The sequence below is a fragment of the Parambassis ranga genome, chromosome 2, assembly GCF_900634625.1.
Source record: "Parambassis ranga chromosome 2, fParRan2.1, whole genome shotgun sequence".
In the NCBI taxonomy this organism is placed as follows: Eukaryota; Metazoa; Chordata; class Actinopteri; family Ambassidae; genus Parambassis; species Parambassis ranga.
This window is the reverse complement of record NC_041023.1, coordinates 3,389,667-3,403,212: the sequence shown is the minus strand read 5'-3', so window position 1 is coordinate 3,403,212 and position 13,546 is coordinate 3,389,667. Positions and strand designations below refer to the sequence as shown.

General features: G+C 44.2%; 1 protein-coding gene across 20 annotated transcripts in view; it reads left to right on the top strand.

Annotated features, from left to right (window-relative positions):
- macf1a (microtubule actin crosslinking factor 1a) overlaps positions 1–13,546 on the top strand; it is a 153,788-nt gene that overhangs the window by 42,416 nt on the left and 97,826 nt on the right. Inside the window, exon 1 of one of the 20 annotated variants that reach the window (XM_028422172.1) lies at positions 10,229–10,533. The exons of the other annotated variants lie outside the window; for them this stretch is intronic. Within the exon in view, the coding sequence (XP_028277973.1) occupies positions 10,407–10,533 (127 nt within the window). The 5' untranslated portion in view covers positions 10,229–10,406. Of the gene's footprint in view, positions 1–10,228; positions 10,534–13,546 lie in introns of those variants that run through there. 20 annotated transcript variants of the gene reach the window in all.

The window sequence follows — 13,546 nt, the reverse complement described above, 5'->3', positions numbered from 1 at the left end:
CTCTGGGGTGAATCCTCATCATCATGGAGGAGTTTGTGCTATTTTTACCGCCTGAATGTCTTCACACTCTGGGTCACCCTGCTGCTCGGTTTCCAGTAGCAGCCACCCAGATGTGTTCAGTATGATAAGCATTCGTTTGTGTTTATCAGCATCAGCCCGGCTGGGTGCGGCCTCACTGCATATGTGTAAAGTTGTGTACAGTTGTGAGACACTTTTAACTCCCCCTCTGACCCACTGAAGGCTCCCAGTGATGCTGTAGCGCCCCCTTTGGATTGATTTATTGATCAGTATTAGCCTTCAGGTTAGAAAAGATGAAGAAGGATCAAGGGAGATGTTGGAAGCTTTTTATTGCATCCACACAGTGGACATGTTGTTAACACTTCATTACCACCCCTCTCTGCATCTTAAATGCACTGCATCCTTACAGCTTTGACTTTGTAACCGCAGCTCTCTCCCTGCCCTGACAAGGCTATAATCACTCAGGACAGAGCACAGTACGTAATTACCATGTGTGAGGATGTGACAGCAGAGTGTAGGCAGGAGAGAAATGGAGAGGAGGGACAGAGAGGGGAAGACACTGAGGTAGAGAACTGCTGGAACTGTAGGAAGAGGAGTCAAATGGTTAGCATGGCTTAGCTTAGCATGAAAAAAGACGGAAGAGCTAACCTGACCTCCATAGGTCACGCTGGAACCCTAACACTCCCACAGCGTAGCGTTTAAAGCCCAGAAGTTGTTATTTTTGGACAGTGTCACAACAAAGTTTTTACCTTTATACCCCGGGGTTTTGTGTTGGGAGAGCTGATATGATGTGAGAGAACAATGCACCTTAGTTTAGCAAGCCTCAATCAACACCACCTTCTTCAGCCCACTTCTCATTCATGGCTTGAAATCCCCGCCGAACAGAGCCTTGATAGAAAACGTAAAGGTCAAAACACAACAGAGAACCACTCCAAATGCCACAGCAGTCATTCAGCGCCACTCACTTTGTGAGTTTCAGGTTGTTTTCTGCTGTTTGCTGCCCTCACCGTGCTCCAGCCTCAGCTCCAGAATGTTTCCACTGAAGGCATGAAGAGGAGCTCGGCACAGGCATGGATGGAAATGTTATTAGCTCACTGACCTGGAGTTAATAATGTGCTTAACCTAACAAAACTCTCCCTCTCCTTCCAGAGTGAGTCAGCGAAGCTCCTGCATAATTTGCAGGCGGTTAATTTGTTTACATTCATTTAAATTCTGATTGCATTGACTGAATGGAAGACATTGTTTTTAATTAGATTCGTCTCAGTGCTGTGCTTCCACTGCAGGCCTGTCTCCATTCACCTGTCCTGAATGTTCATGCTGTTTCAGCCCTAATCACTCCTGTATATCAGCTGTTATCCAGGCTCTCACATGAATGTTTAATGCAGTCACTCGTCAGTTTATAAAGAGGTAGCATGCTGCAATTCCACATTTATGTAATGATAATATAATGCTTAATTCTCCCTCAGAAATGATCTCCTAATTTAGTCTGCAATCCGCTCTGTTAATGATTTATGATTTCTGGACTAGGAAACCAGAGAATGGATCACTTACTGTTTATCTTTAGTTGACCTGTCCCCAAAAAGATGAGCGTATCTGTCTGATCTATCACAGTGTAATAATGCGGCTGACTCTGTGTACTCTCAATGCATCTCTGGATATGCCGAACTCAATGACACGTATTTGTGATGCTCTGGCTGCATCTGTTGTGTGCTTCCTGTTTTCTTCCTGTTGTCTCCAGACTCCGTCAGGGTCTGCAGGCTCCCACTTTGAACAGCCCTGCTCGCTCTATTTCCTGGGGATGGCAGACAGCGTGGGAAATGCAGCGATATCTCAGTATCTCAGTGTGATGCTGAGCTGCCGGCCATCATTTCTACATGTTGTCAGTTGCAGGAAAAAGCAAGAAAGGATGTTGAGGATGTGCTCGTCTAAGTTGACTTAACTTAGTTACAGGAAAGATGTGAAATCTTTGCTCCTGCCTTTGGGGTTATTTGCAGGATAAAATGGCTGGCTGGCTGGGTCTGGTTTATTTTTAGAGCTTTTGAAGTTGAAGAAACACGCTGTGTGCGGCTGTGAGGGCAGCGTCAACGCCTGAAATGGGACACATGGATTTGTCCCTGTCCTGTGTGTTTCTGTGGTTGTATAATCAGAGTTTACTGTAAATATGCATATGGTGGCAGTATAGACAGAGCCATGTATGGCTGTGTTTGTGTGGACATAGCGTGGGTGAAGTATTATTACCATCCTTTGTTATTGTGACCTTTCATTCGTCGGCCATTTCTTTTCTTTCTCTCTGTGTTAGTGATTTCTGCTCGGCTGTCCTGGACTGACTTTTTCTGTCATCCTGCTTCGATCCCTGATAGTCTGCTGAAAAGTGCTGTGTGTGTTTATTGAAGACCTCCCGTCTGCTGGTTACATGCTGTTGAAACAGCAGTCGATAGGAACAGTAATTTGCAGATGGAACGTCCGTCCTCAGTCCATCAATAAAGTCTCTCCTGACCTCCTCACCTCACACTGTGTAAATCAAAGTGTAATTTCCTCGATTTGATCATTAGAAGTCTTTAATCCTTTTTATGTTATTCGATAATGAAAATTTCACATTGTCATAAACTGTCCTCTGTGTTTGCTGCCGGTCTTCCTTCTCTCCTTTCGAGTATCCACAAAGCTAAAATCGCAAATTTTCCACAAAATGTCCAAATGCCTTCCTGTCTTGATCTCAGCTCTGTATGAGCTCGTTAAAGTGGGATTAGTGTCTGTCCTGGTGAGGAGAGTGAGCGTGAACATACCTGACTCTAATGAACCTGTGCATGGAGGAACAATTACCACTGCTATTGATCACTTTCTGCGTTGTTCTGCCGGTTGGACACAGTTCACATTCCTGCTGCCTCCAGGCTCACCAGAATATGTTCATTTACTTCCTGCTTTGCCACAGAGTTAAAAAGAGAGAGTGTGTGTGTGTGTGTGTGTGTGTGACTGACAGAGATTGAAAATGAGAGGGAAAGCACAGAGCTTCTGTCTGTGATGTACGAGCTCTCCTCCCCTCTCCTCCCGTTTGATGGTCAGTGTTGGTGGTCTTTGGCTTTCTTCTCTTGCCATATATCCAAAAACTCATTCTCACACCTGAATTCCACATGTAAACACACACACACACACACAGAGCACTTAAACAGAATTGAAAGTCTTCCATGAGTGCGAGGGATGTTTTTTTTTTATATGTGCTAGGCTGCTTGATTCATTTTACAAGCTTGTGTTCAGGACAGTTTTACAACCGAAACCATTTAGTCACCAAAGGCAGACCTGCTGATGTACATGTAGTGTTTATCAGCAGGGAGGAGGGAATGTCAGAGGGAATACTTCATCATTGATAGGAGCCCCCTCTTACCTGTTCTGTCGTATCTAACGATGAGAGATTGAAAATAAGTCTCTACCAGTCTGAATGTAAACGTTGATGTCATGGCAGCGAGGAGCCCGCCGCTGACAGCCTGATAATTACAGCTATTTCAGGAGGTCAGGTCAAGTGCCCCAATGAAAGGCCAGAGGATGGGATAGTGTGTGGAGGGAGGCTCCTAATTGAGGGGGTGTCCATGGCAACGAGAACAGCTGGGGTTAAAATGAAGGGCCCGGTTACCGTGGTTATGTGGTAGGTTCCTCTGTATTTGTGTACTCTCTTCACATTCTTCGTCCCTGCCCCTTTCATTCGCTCACTTTTTTTGTCTTTTCCCCCCTTTCTGCCGTGTCTTTTCCCATCCATTGACCTCATCGTCCCAGGGTTTTCCCTCATCTTCGCTCGTCTCTCACGGCACCATACGCGTCTCTCGCTCTTTCTCCTCTTGGTGCTCCCAAACACACTCTTCCCTCGTCATCCTCTTTGCCACCTTTCATTCAGTCTCAACTCAGGACCAGTGGGGCACTGACAGAGCCAGTGTTTGGGTTCTTTTTGATGGATCCATTTTTAGCAGTTAGCTTAAAGTACCTTTTATACCCTGGTAGAAATAACACAATACATCATACATGTAAGGTATATTTCCTCTCTCACCTGTGTTCTGTAGGACTTCCATTTTCCTCATGCTTTTGTTCCTGTTGGACTTTAAACTGTCCCCGTCTTGCCCTCTGCATCCCTCCCTTCTCCCACTTTGTTCTTTTTTTCCACTTGTGTGTCTCCAATTTATCTCAATAGAAATACAATTCTTCTTGTCAGTTCCTCTCTCCTTTGTTTCTGTCTGTTCTCTGGCTCTCTGTCCTCCTTTTCCTGCTCATTAACCTGTGATTAACTAAAGCCCTAAAACCAAAAGAGTTTGGATGAAAGCTTCTCTTTTCTCACGGGGTCATAAATCTGTCTCTCTTCCAAAGTCCCCGTCTCCTCCCTCTGTTCCCACCATCCATCCAGGCAGGGAGCCTCTGTGCCATCCTAGTCAGACTTAATTTTTTTTTTTTTCTCAATCTCCAGTTAAATCCAGATTGATTTCAATCAATTTGCTGAAATCTGGCTAAGGTCTAAACCCAAATGCGGCTAGCGATTCTGGCTAGCAACGTCATATTTCTGGGTTTATGGGGATGGTATCCTTCGCATACAAACGTAAACATCTGTCAAAATAGAAAAGCTTTGGCAGGAGGTTATTTTTGACATGGCTACAAAAACGAAAAAACAAAATCCGGATTTGATCCCACTCCAGCTGGACTGACTTTCCCCAGTCTGAACGTGGTCTTACACTCCTGTTTTTCTGGTGTATCTGGAAAAGATCTGTGTGATGACACTTGTGTCAACACACACACACACACATTCAAACAGCCAACATCCTTGACCTTTAACCTGAAGATGGCTCTGACCAGGCGGTTGATGCTCTCGAGGTCACAACATCCTTATTTTCATGCTGCTCCTGAGCTTGACAGTTAGAGTGAGGGGAGTCGGGTCACAGAGGTCGTGTGGGTATCCTGCTTCCAGCCATGATCTGTGTGTGTGTGTGTGTGTGTGTGTGTGTGTGTGTGTGTGTGTGTGCTGCACACACACCAAACACAAAGCCACATCCATTATACAGCAAATTAGCCGTGGCGATGTACAGGACGCCTCCGTCATGCAGTCATATCACTAAAGACAAAGAAAAATTTAGGCACTACAGTCAGAAGATGGTTATCTTAGCTTAGCATAGCACAGCTTAGCTCTGGGGAAATGTTCGTAGCATTTTACAGTGTGCTTGTCAGTAGTCACAGCTGTGTTGTCTGATAACTCAGGATCTTCTTGTTAAATGCTGGAATGATCTATTTTTGGTGCGTCAGTCTGGCCCAGAGGGAGTTGTGCTTTTTATGTACTTTACATTTAAGCATGCAGGGTGAGAGAAAGGACAGGGGTAACTGGGTTTTGTTTCCTGAAAACAAGAGCTTTGCCACAGTTCTGTGTGTGTGTGTGTATGCTCAGTAACTTTGCCTGTGTTCTCAGCCAAGTGATTTAATTTTGAAGGAATTCAGGCTTCCAGAAACATGGCTGCTGTCTTGACATTTCGGACTCAGCGGCAGGACCTCTGACCCAGATTGACTCCTGAAGTTTAGAAGCTCTTTCCTCGTTTCTTTGTAATGACTTCATCTTTTCTTGTCGTCATTTCCTGAGACATGGCTAACTGCTTGTGGGAAATGTTGTGACATCATTGTTTGTAGGAAAACAGGAATGTAATTGACTGGTGTTCACAGAGCTGTGAACCGTGTTTGATGTACACAGATCGGAGCCGTTATTAGATGAAGGAAGTAAACACTCTGACCTCATGTCTGTCCCCAGGCAGGTGGGTCAGCTCTTTTCAGCATTTCTCTGCCAGTCCCTGTGTTTTGTGTGTGTTTCTGTGTGTATTTGTGCGTCTCCCCAAGTCAACTCCTGTTAATCCCTCTCTGTTAGTTTATCTGGAGGCCACACTCGTCCTCTCTCCTCTACTCTTTCATCCTCCTCTCCTGTCCTTTAATCTGTTAATGGCATCTCAGGGTATCGCTGTCTGTCTGACTGTGTGTCTCTCTGTCTGTCTGTCTGAGGAGTGCTGGCTTTCTTCCAGTCTGCTCTTTAGAAACGGGTGCAACGATCCGCTTAGTTGTCCTGTCAAAACATAACTTACCTAACTGTCAGCAGTAGCAGCACTGTGAGTGTTTGATGTGTTCATCTCACATACAGAGGCGTCATTGTCCTGGTGGGAGAACATTAACAAATCTTTCCATAACCTTTGAGCCTCTGTGTGACCTTTTAAAGGCCTTAGGAATAGAGATGACATAATATCTGGACTGTCAGTGAAGTCTCGATCAGCTCCAGTGATCTTCACAGCCAGCTCGCTGCAGTGTGACTAGCTTTGCCTGAATAACTGTCTTAGATTGATTGATCATGCCTGTTTGACCCTGCAATGCCAGCTCTATTTCTCTGATTGCAGCTCAACTGTGCAAATCTTTGATTTTATCTTCACATCCTGGGTTTTCTGGCTGGACATTTTGTCCATTTCCTCTCTGCAGCTTCCCTCATACACATGTGCAGTAAACAGGCTGAAATTCTGAACATCACACACGAGGTCTGCATACAGAAAGAGCAAAAGTTTGCTGCAAGTATGAGACTAAATAAGATGTTAGAATATCAATACTGCAACACCAGTGCAGTGCTGTTGCTTTCTACTGGAACCAGTCTGCCCCCTTACTGCAGAGTTTGGTACTGCAGGAAAGTTCTGGACTTGGTACTGCAGGAAAGTTGTTCCAAACTTTTTTGATTTAACTTTCCTTATAAAACTGTGATTCAGCAAAACATGTAGTTACTTCCTGTCATCTGCGTCCACCTTTTTTCCGTGTACATGCAGCTGTATGTCTTGAACCTCCGGGTGCTTTTGTCTGTAGGATTCAGGCCCTGAATAGCCGGTCAGGACTCCAGTGGCTTGTGCTGTATCCAGACAGGAAGCCTTTCTGCTGCAGTGGGAGTGTCAGAGGTTACACAGCTGCTGGGGAACAGTGTGGGTTAGCCTGGCAGGCAGTTGCAAAGATGCAACACGTGCAGCTGGAGTCTCAGAATGGATTTTTAATTCCTATATAAAGCGGTAGTTTAACACGAGCCCCGTTACACGGGCATAGTGTTAAATGGAGAGGTGGGTTTGTTTTGGCAAATGGAGGCGGTGGAAAGTCGTAAATTTTGTCATGAAAGTCCAAGGTTAGAGGATTCATCACTGTGACTGTGCTTTTCCTCATCCTGCTCCTGCTGCTCATCCTCCCTTCTGCCCTTCACCCATACATTTTTTTCCTGTTTTGCTCCTGCAGCTGGCGTTGGGCCGTATACAGCCGTGATGCAGCACAGTTTCACAATAAATAATGCAAAGCGATCTCTGGCATTTTCCACCTTTTCCAACACTAGTCTATAAAAAACACCAACAGTGTGAGTGTGAAAGGGTTAAAGTTCAACATTTAAAGAGTAAAATAATTAAAAGAATTAAATGAGGGTGTGTTTTATGGCTGACTGCAGCCAGTTGTTTAGAACATGTGTGTTTTTTGTGTGGACGGCCTGCAATGTATTTTCATATGCAGATACAGTTTATGGCCGGGCTTGCATGCTTCTCTTTGTGTGTGTGTGTGTTTCAGTTTTATCGTTCGGGTAGTACAAAAGTATGCCACATTCCTGGGTGTGCGCTTGCCTGTGTGTCAGGGTGACCTTGCTATAGGATGCTGACTCGTCTAATTGAGCCATACTGGGGGAGGGCGAGGCGGGAAGACATGACAGTCGGCGGCGTAAACAACACGAGAGAGCTAAACGACAGATATCCACATGATTTCATTTCCAGCTCGGTGGTGATACTTTAAAAGCATCAGCTGGATTATTTTATGCTAATATAGTGAAAGCAGACACAGTAGAGAGACGTCACTCACAAAAGGCCGTGTGTGTGTGTGTGTCCTTCTCATCTCGTGTGAGGCAGAGAGAGTGAGATTTCTCTCTCTGATATCTGAATGAAAAGGGTCATTCACTGTGCAACACAAACAGCCAACACAACACGGAGCCTTACGATAACACTGCACCGTCTGTCTGTCCGTCCGTCCACTCTCTCACACTCATCCATCTTCATCCCTCCGTCTTCTTCTCTTTCCTCCCTCTGGTGTCAAGTTTGTACTGTAGTCTGACATCATCCATGGGCTTTGTTACACTGTGTGTGTGTGTGTGTGTGTGTGGGTTCAGACAGCATTTTTTTGCTGAGGTGGACCCCTGACCTCTTCACTCTGAATGTCGCAGACACAGCAGCAGCCGTTAATTCAGTCAGGGGGAAAAATAAACAGATAAAACCTCCTTTTAAATGTGAATAAAGAGGTTTTTGCAAACAGAATATATTTTTTTGTGTGTGCAGGGATGATACAATCCTTTATATTTAAATAAAATAACTGAAATATTTTTTTATAAGCCCCCTAAAATTCCTCTAAACATCATTGTTTTTTTTAAGAAAGTATTGGAAAAACTAAATAAAATCTGTCAGTCCAAAAAAAAATAAAAATATCAGTGCTGGTATGTTTGGTTTTTGTGTGTAAAATGTAACACTTGTCCCAGGGGTTGTTAGTGGTTTTAGGTGTGTTACCAACACACACACACACTCACAGGTCTCTTCTGCCCCACAGTGGCGGTAACTCTCTTTACCACAAGAGACGTGTAGTTGCTGAATTTCCCTCTACTGTCTCTTCTCACTTTTTCAGTTTGTTCCCTTGTTGCTGTCAATCACTGCCCATCATTCTGATTTTTAATTCTCTCTTTATGCTTTTATTTATGTCTTTTTCTGTCTTTTTTTAACCTTAGTGAAAATATTGTCCTTTTTTCTTCAAAGATTTTATAATTTGCTAAAGGAAAAATTGGTGACACTAGTGTGTCTCCTCCAAACTACAGCCTCTACACACATTTTTACTGCTGGGTTCATCAGAGACCACACCAGCCTGTGGTCTGATCTGAACCATGTTTTAAACAGGAAAAGAAGAATTGATTTCTTTTTGTGTAATGTGTTGTTTGGTGACACTTGTTTGATTGGTGCATAGACAGATGTCAATACATGATCCATCATAAGCCCAAGTTTGCTTTCCATCTGGTTCAGATGATCTAATTTTGGAGCAAAGAGGATTCTGGGTAATGTATTTCTGCTGCTCAGCAGTGGAAAGTACTGAACAAACAGCTGCCATTGTTATCACGTCTCCATTACCTCATGTTATCCGGTAATTGGGGTGATCAGGACATGACTAAGAACAGAGAACAGCATTCCTGTCTTCTGGTTTTTTTTCTTATTTTATCACAAAATGACAAACGTATGTTTAGTGTGTCAGCGGTGGAAAGATCTTAAACAGCCACATGTAGCACTTGAGTTAAAATTAACAGTCTCTGAAATTTAGAGCTGAAGATTTTCACTTGACAGCTATGAAATGTGGTCAGACGTGTTGTGGTTGTGTATTGTTTTGTCTGGAGGTTGCTAGGACTAAAACCACTGTGGCTTTTCACAGCTAACTTGATAACTTGACCACACACACAGATGCAGACACACAATTCTCTGCGAGGTGAGAGTAACTCTAGGACCCCCTGCTTTCCAGTCTGCAGCCTGAATCATGCTGAATCACAGTCTCTGACATGCACACACACACACAGAGCCCACATCATACAATACGATCACCTTGCTTTAGTCGCCTCGTCTGTCCAAAGCTTTTGAACACATCATCACAGTCAGCAGACATCATTCAAAGATAGCCGTTAATAAATATCACAGACAGGATGCATTGCTCACTCATAGCAACAGAAGTAAACACACACACACACACACACACACACACACTCTGTTTTCTACCACACAATACATATCTACCAACTGCTCTGAACATATGTGCCCACTGAAATAGCATTTATATGTATGTGCTTCATGTGTGCATCATGCATATATTATTATGATACATGCTAATAAATGTTCATAAAATCAAATTGCTAAACTAGAAGTATGCGCACACAGGAAGGTGTGTGTGTGTGTGTGTATTGTGTGGTTTCCTTAAGACTGTGTGAGCTAACCACAAACATACATTTCCGTCTGTTTAGTCCCATTTCTTTTATTTACCGTTTTCTAACGGCGCGCTGAGCAACGGCTACAGTCTGGTCACTTGTTTCAGGGGAATGGAATTCACTGCTGGAGTTGAGGGAGAGAGAGAGGGAGAGTTCTGTATGGGGGAGAGAGGGAGGGCAGCAGAATGGAGAAAAGGACTCAGAAGTTATTAGCCGCAGTGAGATGCTGGTGAAAGGAAGGCACGTCCTGATAGAAGAAGTGAAAGGAGAAGCAGGATCCTCATGATCAGAAAGTTTGTGTACAAGCTTATGGATGCAACAAGTTTGGAAACTTGACATTTAGGACGCGGAGCAGCATTTTGTCATCGGTTAGCCCGGCGGGATGGATTTTCTGTCAGACCCTACAGTCATTACGCCCATCCTGGTGGTGACTTTTCACTTTCTGACTGCAGCTGGATTCTGGTTTTATAGACGACACCGTCATCGACAGACACCCTGCACCGACCAAGGTAAACCTCGGAGGCTTGAAGTACTTTTGACAAGGACACACAGAGTAACAGTGTCTGCTCTCTCACTGCTTCAGCCATAATTAATCTCCTGGGGAAGATTTATCTGTTGCTCCATGTGCTTCCTGTTTAGGCTCCACCCCTATAATTTGTTGGCTCCTCTTTTTCATCACTTTAGCTCAGCATTAACATGGGGTGTGTACAGACGTTAGCATGATGCTAAAGGCTTGCAGCATGTCTTCTATTTTAGTTTTAGTGGAATGTAAAGTAGCCCGACACCATAAAGTTTCCTCCTGTGAGACACGTCTTTTGTGTTTAAAGTATAAATCAAACAATTTCATATTGTATCATATTACGTCCATGTGGTCGCCCATGCATGTCTTTGGCTGCTTGCGTGAGCAGGTCCGTCCTGTGTTTAAACCTACATGATCTACACTAAACAACGAGCTGCTGTGCTGCCAGTAAGCTGCTCAGTTTAGTCATGTGTCTGATTATTCGAAACTAATTGTAAACACTGACTAACAGCATGTTTTTTGCAGCACTACACAAATTCCTGCTGGCTTGTGTAATTTGCTGCTAATGCTCATTTAAAGTCTGATGCAGATATTATGGTGTAACAACAACTAATGCTCATTGTACTTTTAAACATGTTTTACCTTTGCTCTGCAGCTGGTGGGGATATATTTAGTCCCACTTGACAATGGAAAAACACTGGAGGACAAAAATGAGCCCGATTCTAAGTCAGACGAGGCTTTTGGTTTGGGAGGGTGACTAGTTTTATTGGACTGAAATCAGGAGAGAAACATCTGACGTGACATAACAGTTTAGATCAATGAGGTCGATCAATATGGGGAGGGCTCTGAAAAGGCCCAAAAAGCTTCATCACTGGAGCCCTGTGATGGACGGGTGTGCAGCCTAGGGTGTACCCCGCCTCTCACCCATCCATAGCTGGGGTAGGCTCCTGCCTCCCGTGACCCTGCACTGCAGGATGGAGCGGGTTTGGATGATGGATGGATGGATGGATAATCACTGGAACACTTTTATTTCTTTTTACGTTTTCATATCTAACACTTCACCTGAAATGTGTGCAATGCTTAAAATAAGCAAATGTGTGTGTGTCATTATAACACCGTGGCTTTAGGGATGCGTCAATATGAGTCATTGTGAGAGCTGGGGTGGGGCAGAACTTCACTCAACCGTCAAACTTGACTTTCATGTTTATTTGCTCGTTTCTTGTTTCTATAGTAAAGTTCTAGTTCAAGTAACACAGCTGCACTGTAAGTGTGTGTGTGTGTGTGGTGATATTTCGTGACACAGGAGTCCTGACCTTATTTGTCTCGCTGCAGGAAACTGTGCCCGTCACAGCGGTAGGCCGAGCGTGGCGGGGGGTGTGGGTGATGTGGTGAAAGTTGACATAACATGTAAAACATGGTGGTTTCTTTGAAATGACTACAAGTCGTATTTAATCTTAATCCTTATGTCCAATTTAGTGTCCAATAAAAGTGCATATTCAGGTGTAGCCAGCTGGAGTTTACCTGTGTTTTCTGTCTACTGAAGTGAAATAGGAGAAAGAAACAGTAATGAAAACATGAGCATCTTATTCAGATGTATTGATCTCCAGGAGTTTGGCCCTCAGGTGTCGTCTGTGGCCACAGGAGGGCAGATTGAGTCTTAATCTAATGGCAAGGCTAACTGGCCAGCTGGTTAGTGTGTAATTGGGACGTATTAACTACCCCCCAAGGAGAGGAAGACGTTTGGATGTGTGCATTTCAACACTAATTTGTCGAACAACTTGAAACTCTCCCTGTCAGCTTATGTTGAGTTTTGAAGGGAGGTTCTCCTGCTGTGTTTTTAGCATGCAGTGTTTGTAGCTGTGAAAAAAAGAAAAGGGGTAAGAAGCGGAAGGGAAGAATGAATGAAATCGGGAGGGATGGAGGCCGGTGCCAGATTTTGAGTGTTACCCGAGAGGGATAAATGAACTCTGGGAGGCAGCCTGGCTGAAACTGAAAAATAAAGGGAAAAGTGAAAGAGAGGCAAGGGAGACTAACAGAGGAAATGGAGGACACTTGGAAACATCCCTCCCAGTTTTATTTTTTAATGGAATCAGAGAAGAAAGCCAGAACACCGGAAGACGGGGCAGAAGAGAGTGAGCGATGGAGATTAGCTGTGATAACGGGGGAGAAGGAGGGAGCGAGGGATAAGCGTGCTGTGTGGTATTAGAGACGTAAGCTCCGTCTGGTATTTTTAGTGTGGATGGTCCCTTAGGGATAGAAAGAGAGGAGAGATTCACTGTGAAGGCACGGAGAATGGGAAGAATATGGCAAGAGGGAGCAAAGATGAAGAGGAGGACACATCAGGAGCAGGGATAGCGAAGAAGGAGTAACCCTGCCGGATAAGGAGGAGACAGGAGGAGCTTTGTGTTGTGACTGTCAGACGCTGTCTCACCTAGTCAGGTGTGTGTCTGTTTCAATGTACACCTGCCCAGAGGAGCTGCAGTCATATCTGTCTCTCTTCACTTCCTGACTCGTGGTCGTGGTCACATGACCATGGATTTTTCTGGCTGTATGGGATCAACAGACGCTTTTATTCACTTGTGGCTGATGTCTTCCTGAAAAGCATAAACCTGGACTTCAGCCAGACGTATGGCAGCTTCCTCATTACATACACTCTGATCACACACACACACAGTAATGGCTCTGTGTGGGCTTGTTTCCTTTTCGGTATTAAATTAAGTAACATCACAAGTCCAGCTGGCCTTTTGATGAGACCAAAGTCCATCCACACTCAGAAACACAGCAGAAAATCCTGCTGGCTGTCGACTTTTCTGCAGAACAGAGTGGGGAATGTTTTTGTTTGTCTTCTAAGGAAGAGAAACACAGGGAATGGATATATCAAGGAGCTGCTGCATCTGGTTTTTGTCAGCTTTAACTAGACCCAACATGTTTTTGAACACTTTTCTGGACGACTTGAGTGGATTACATCATCATGAGTGGACATGATTATCATGTAAAAGTAT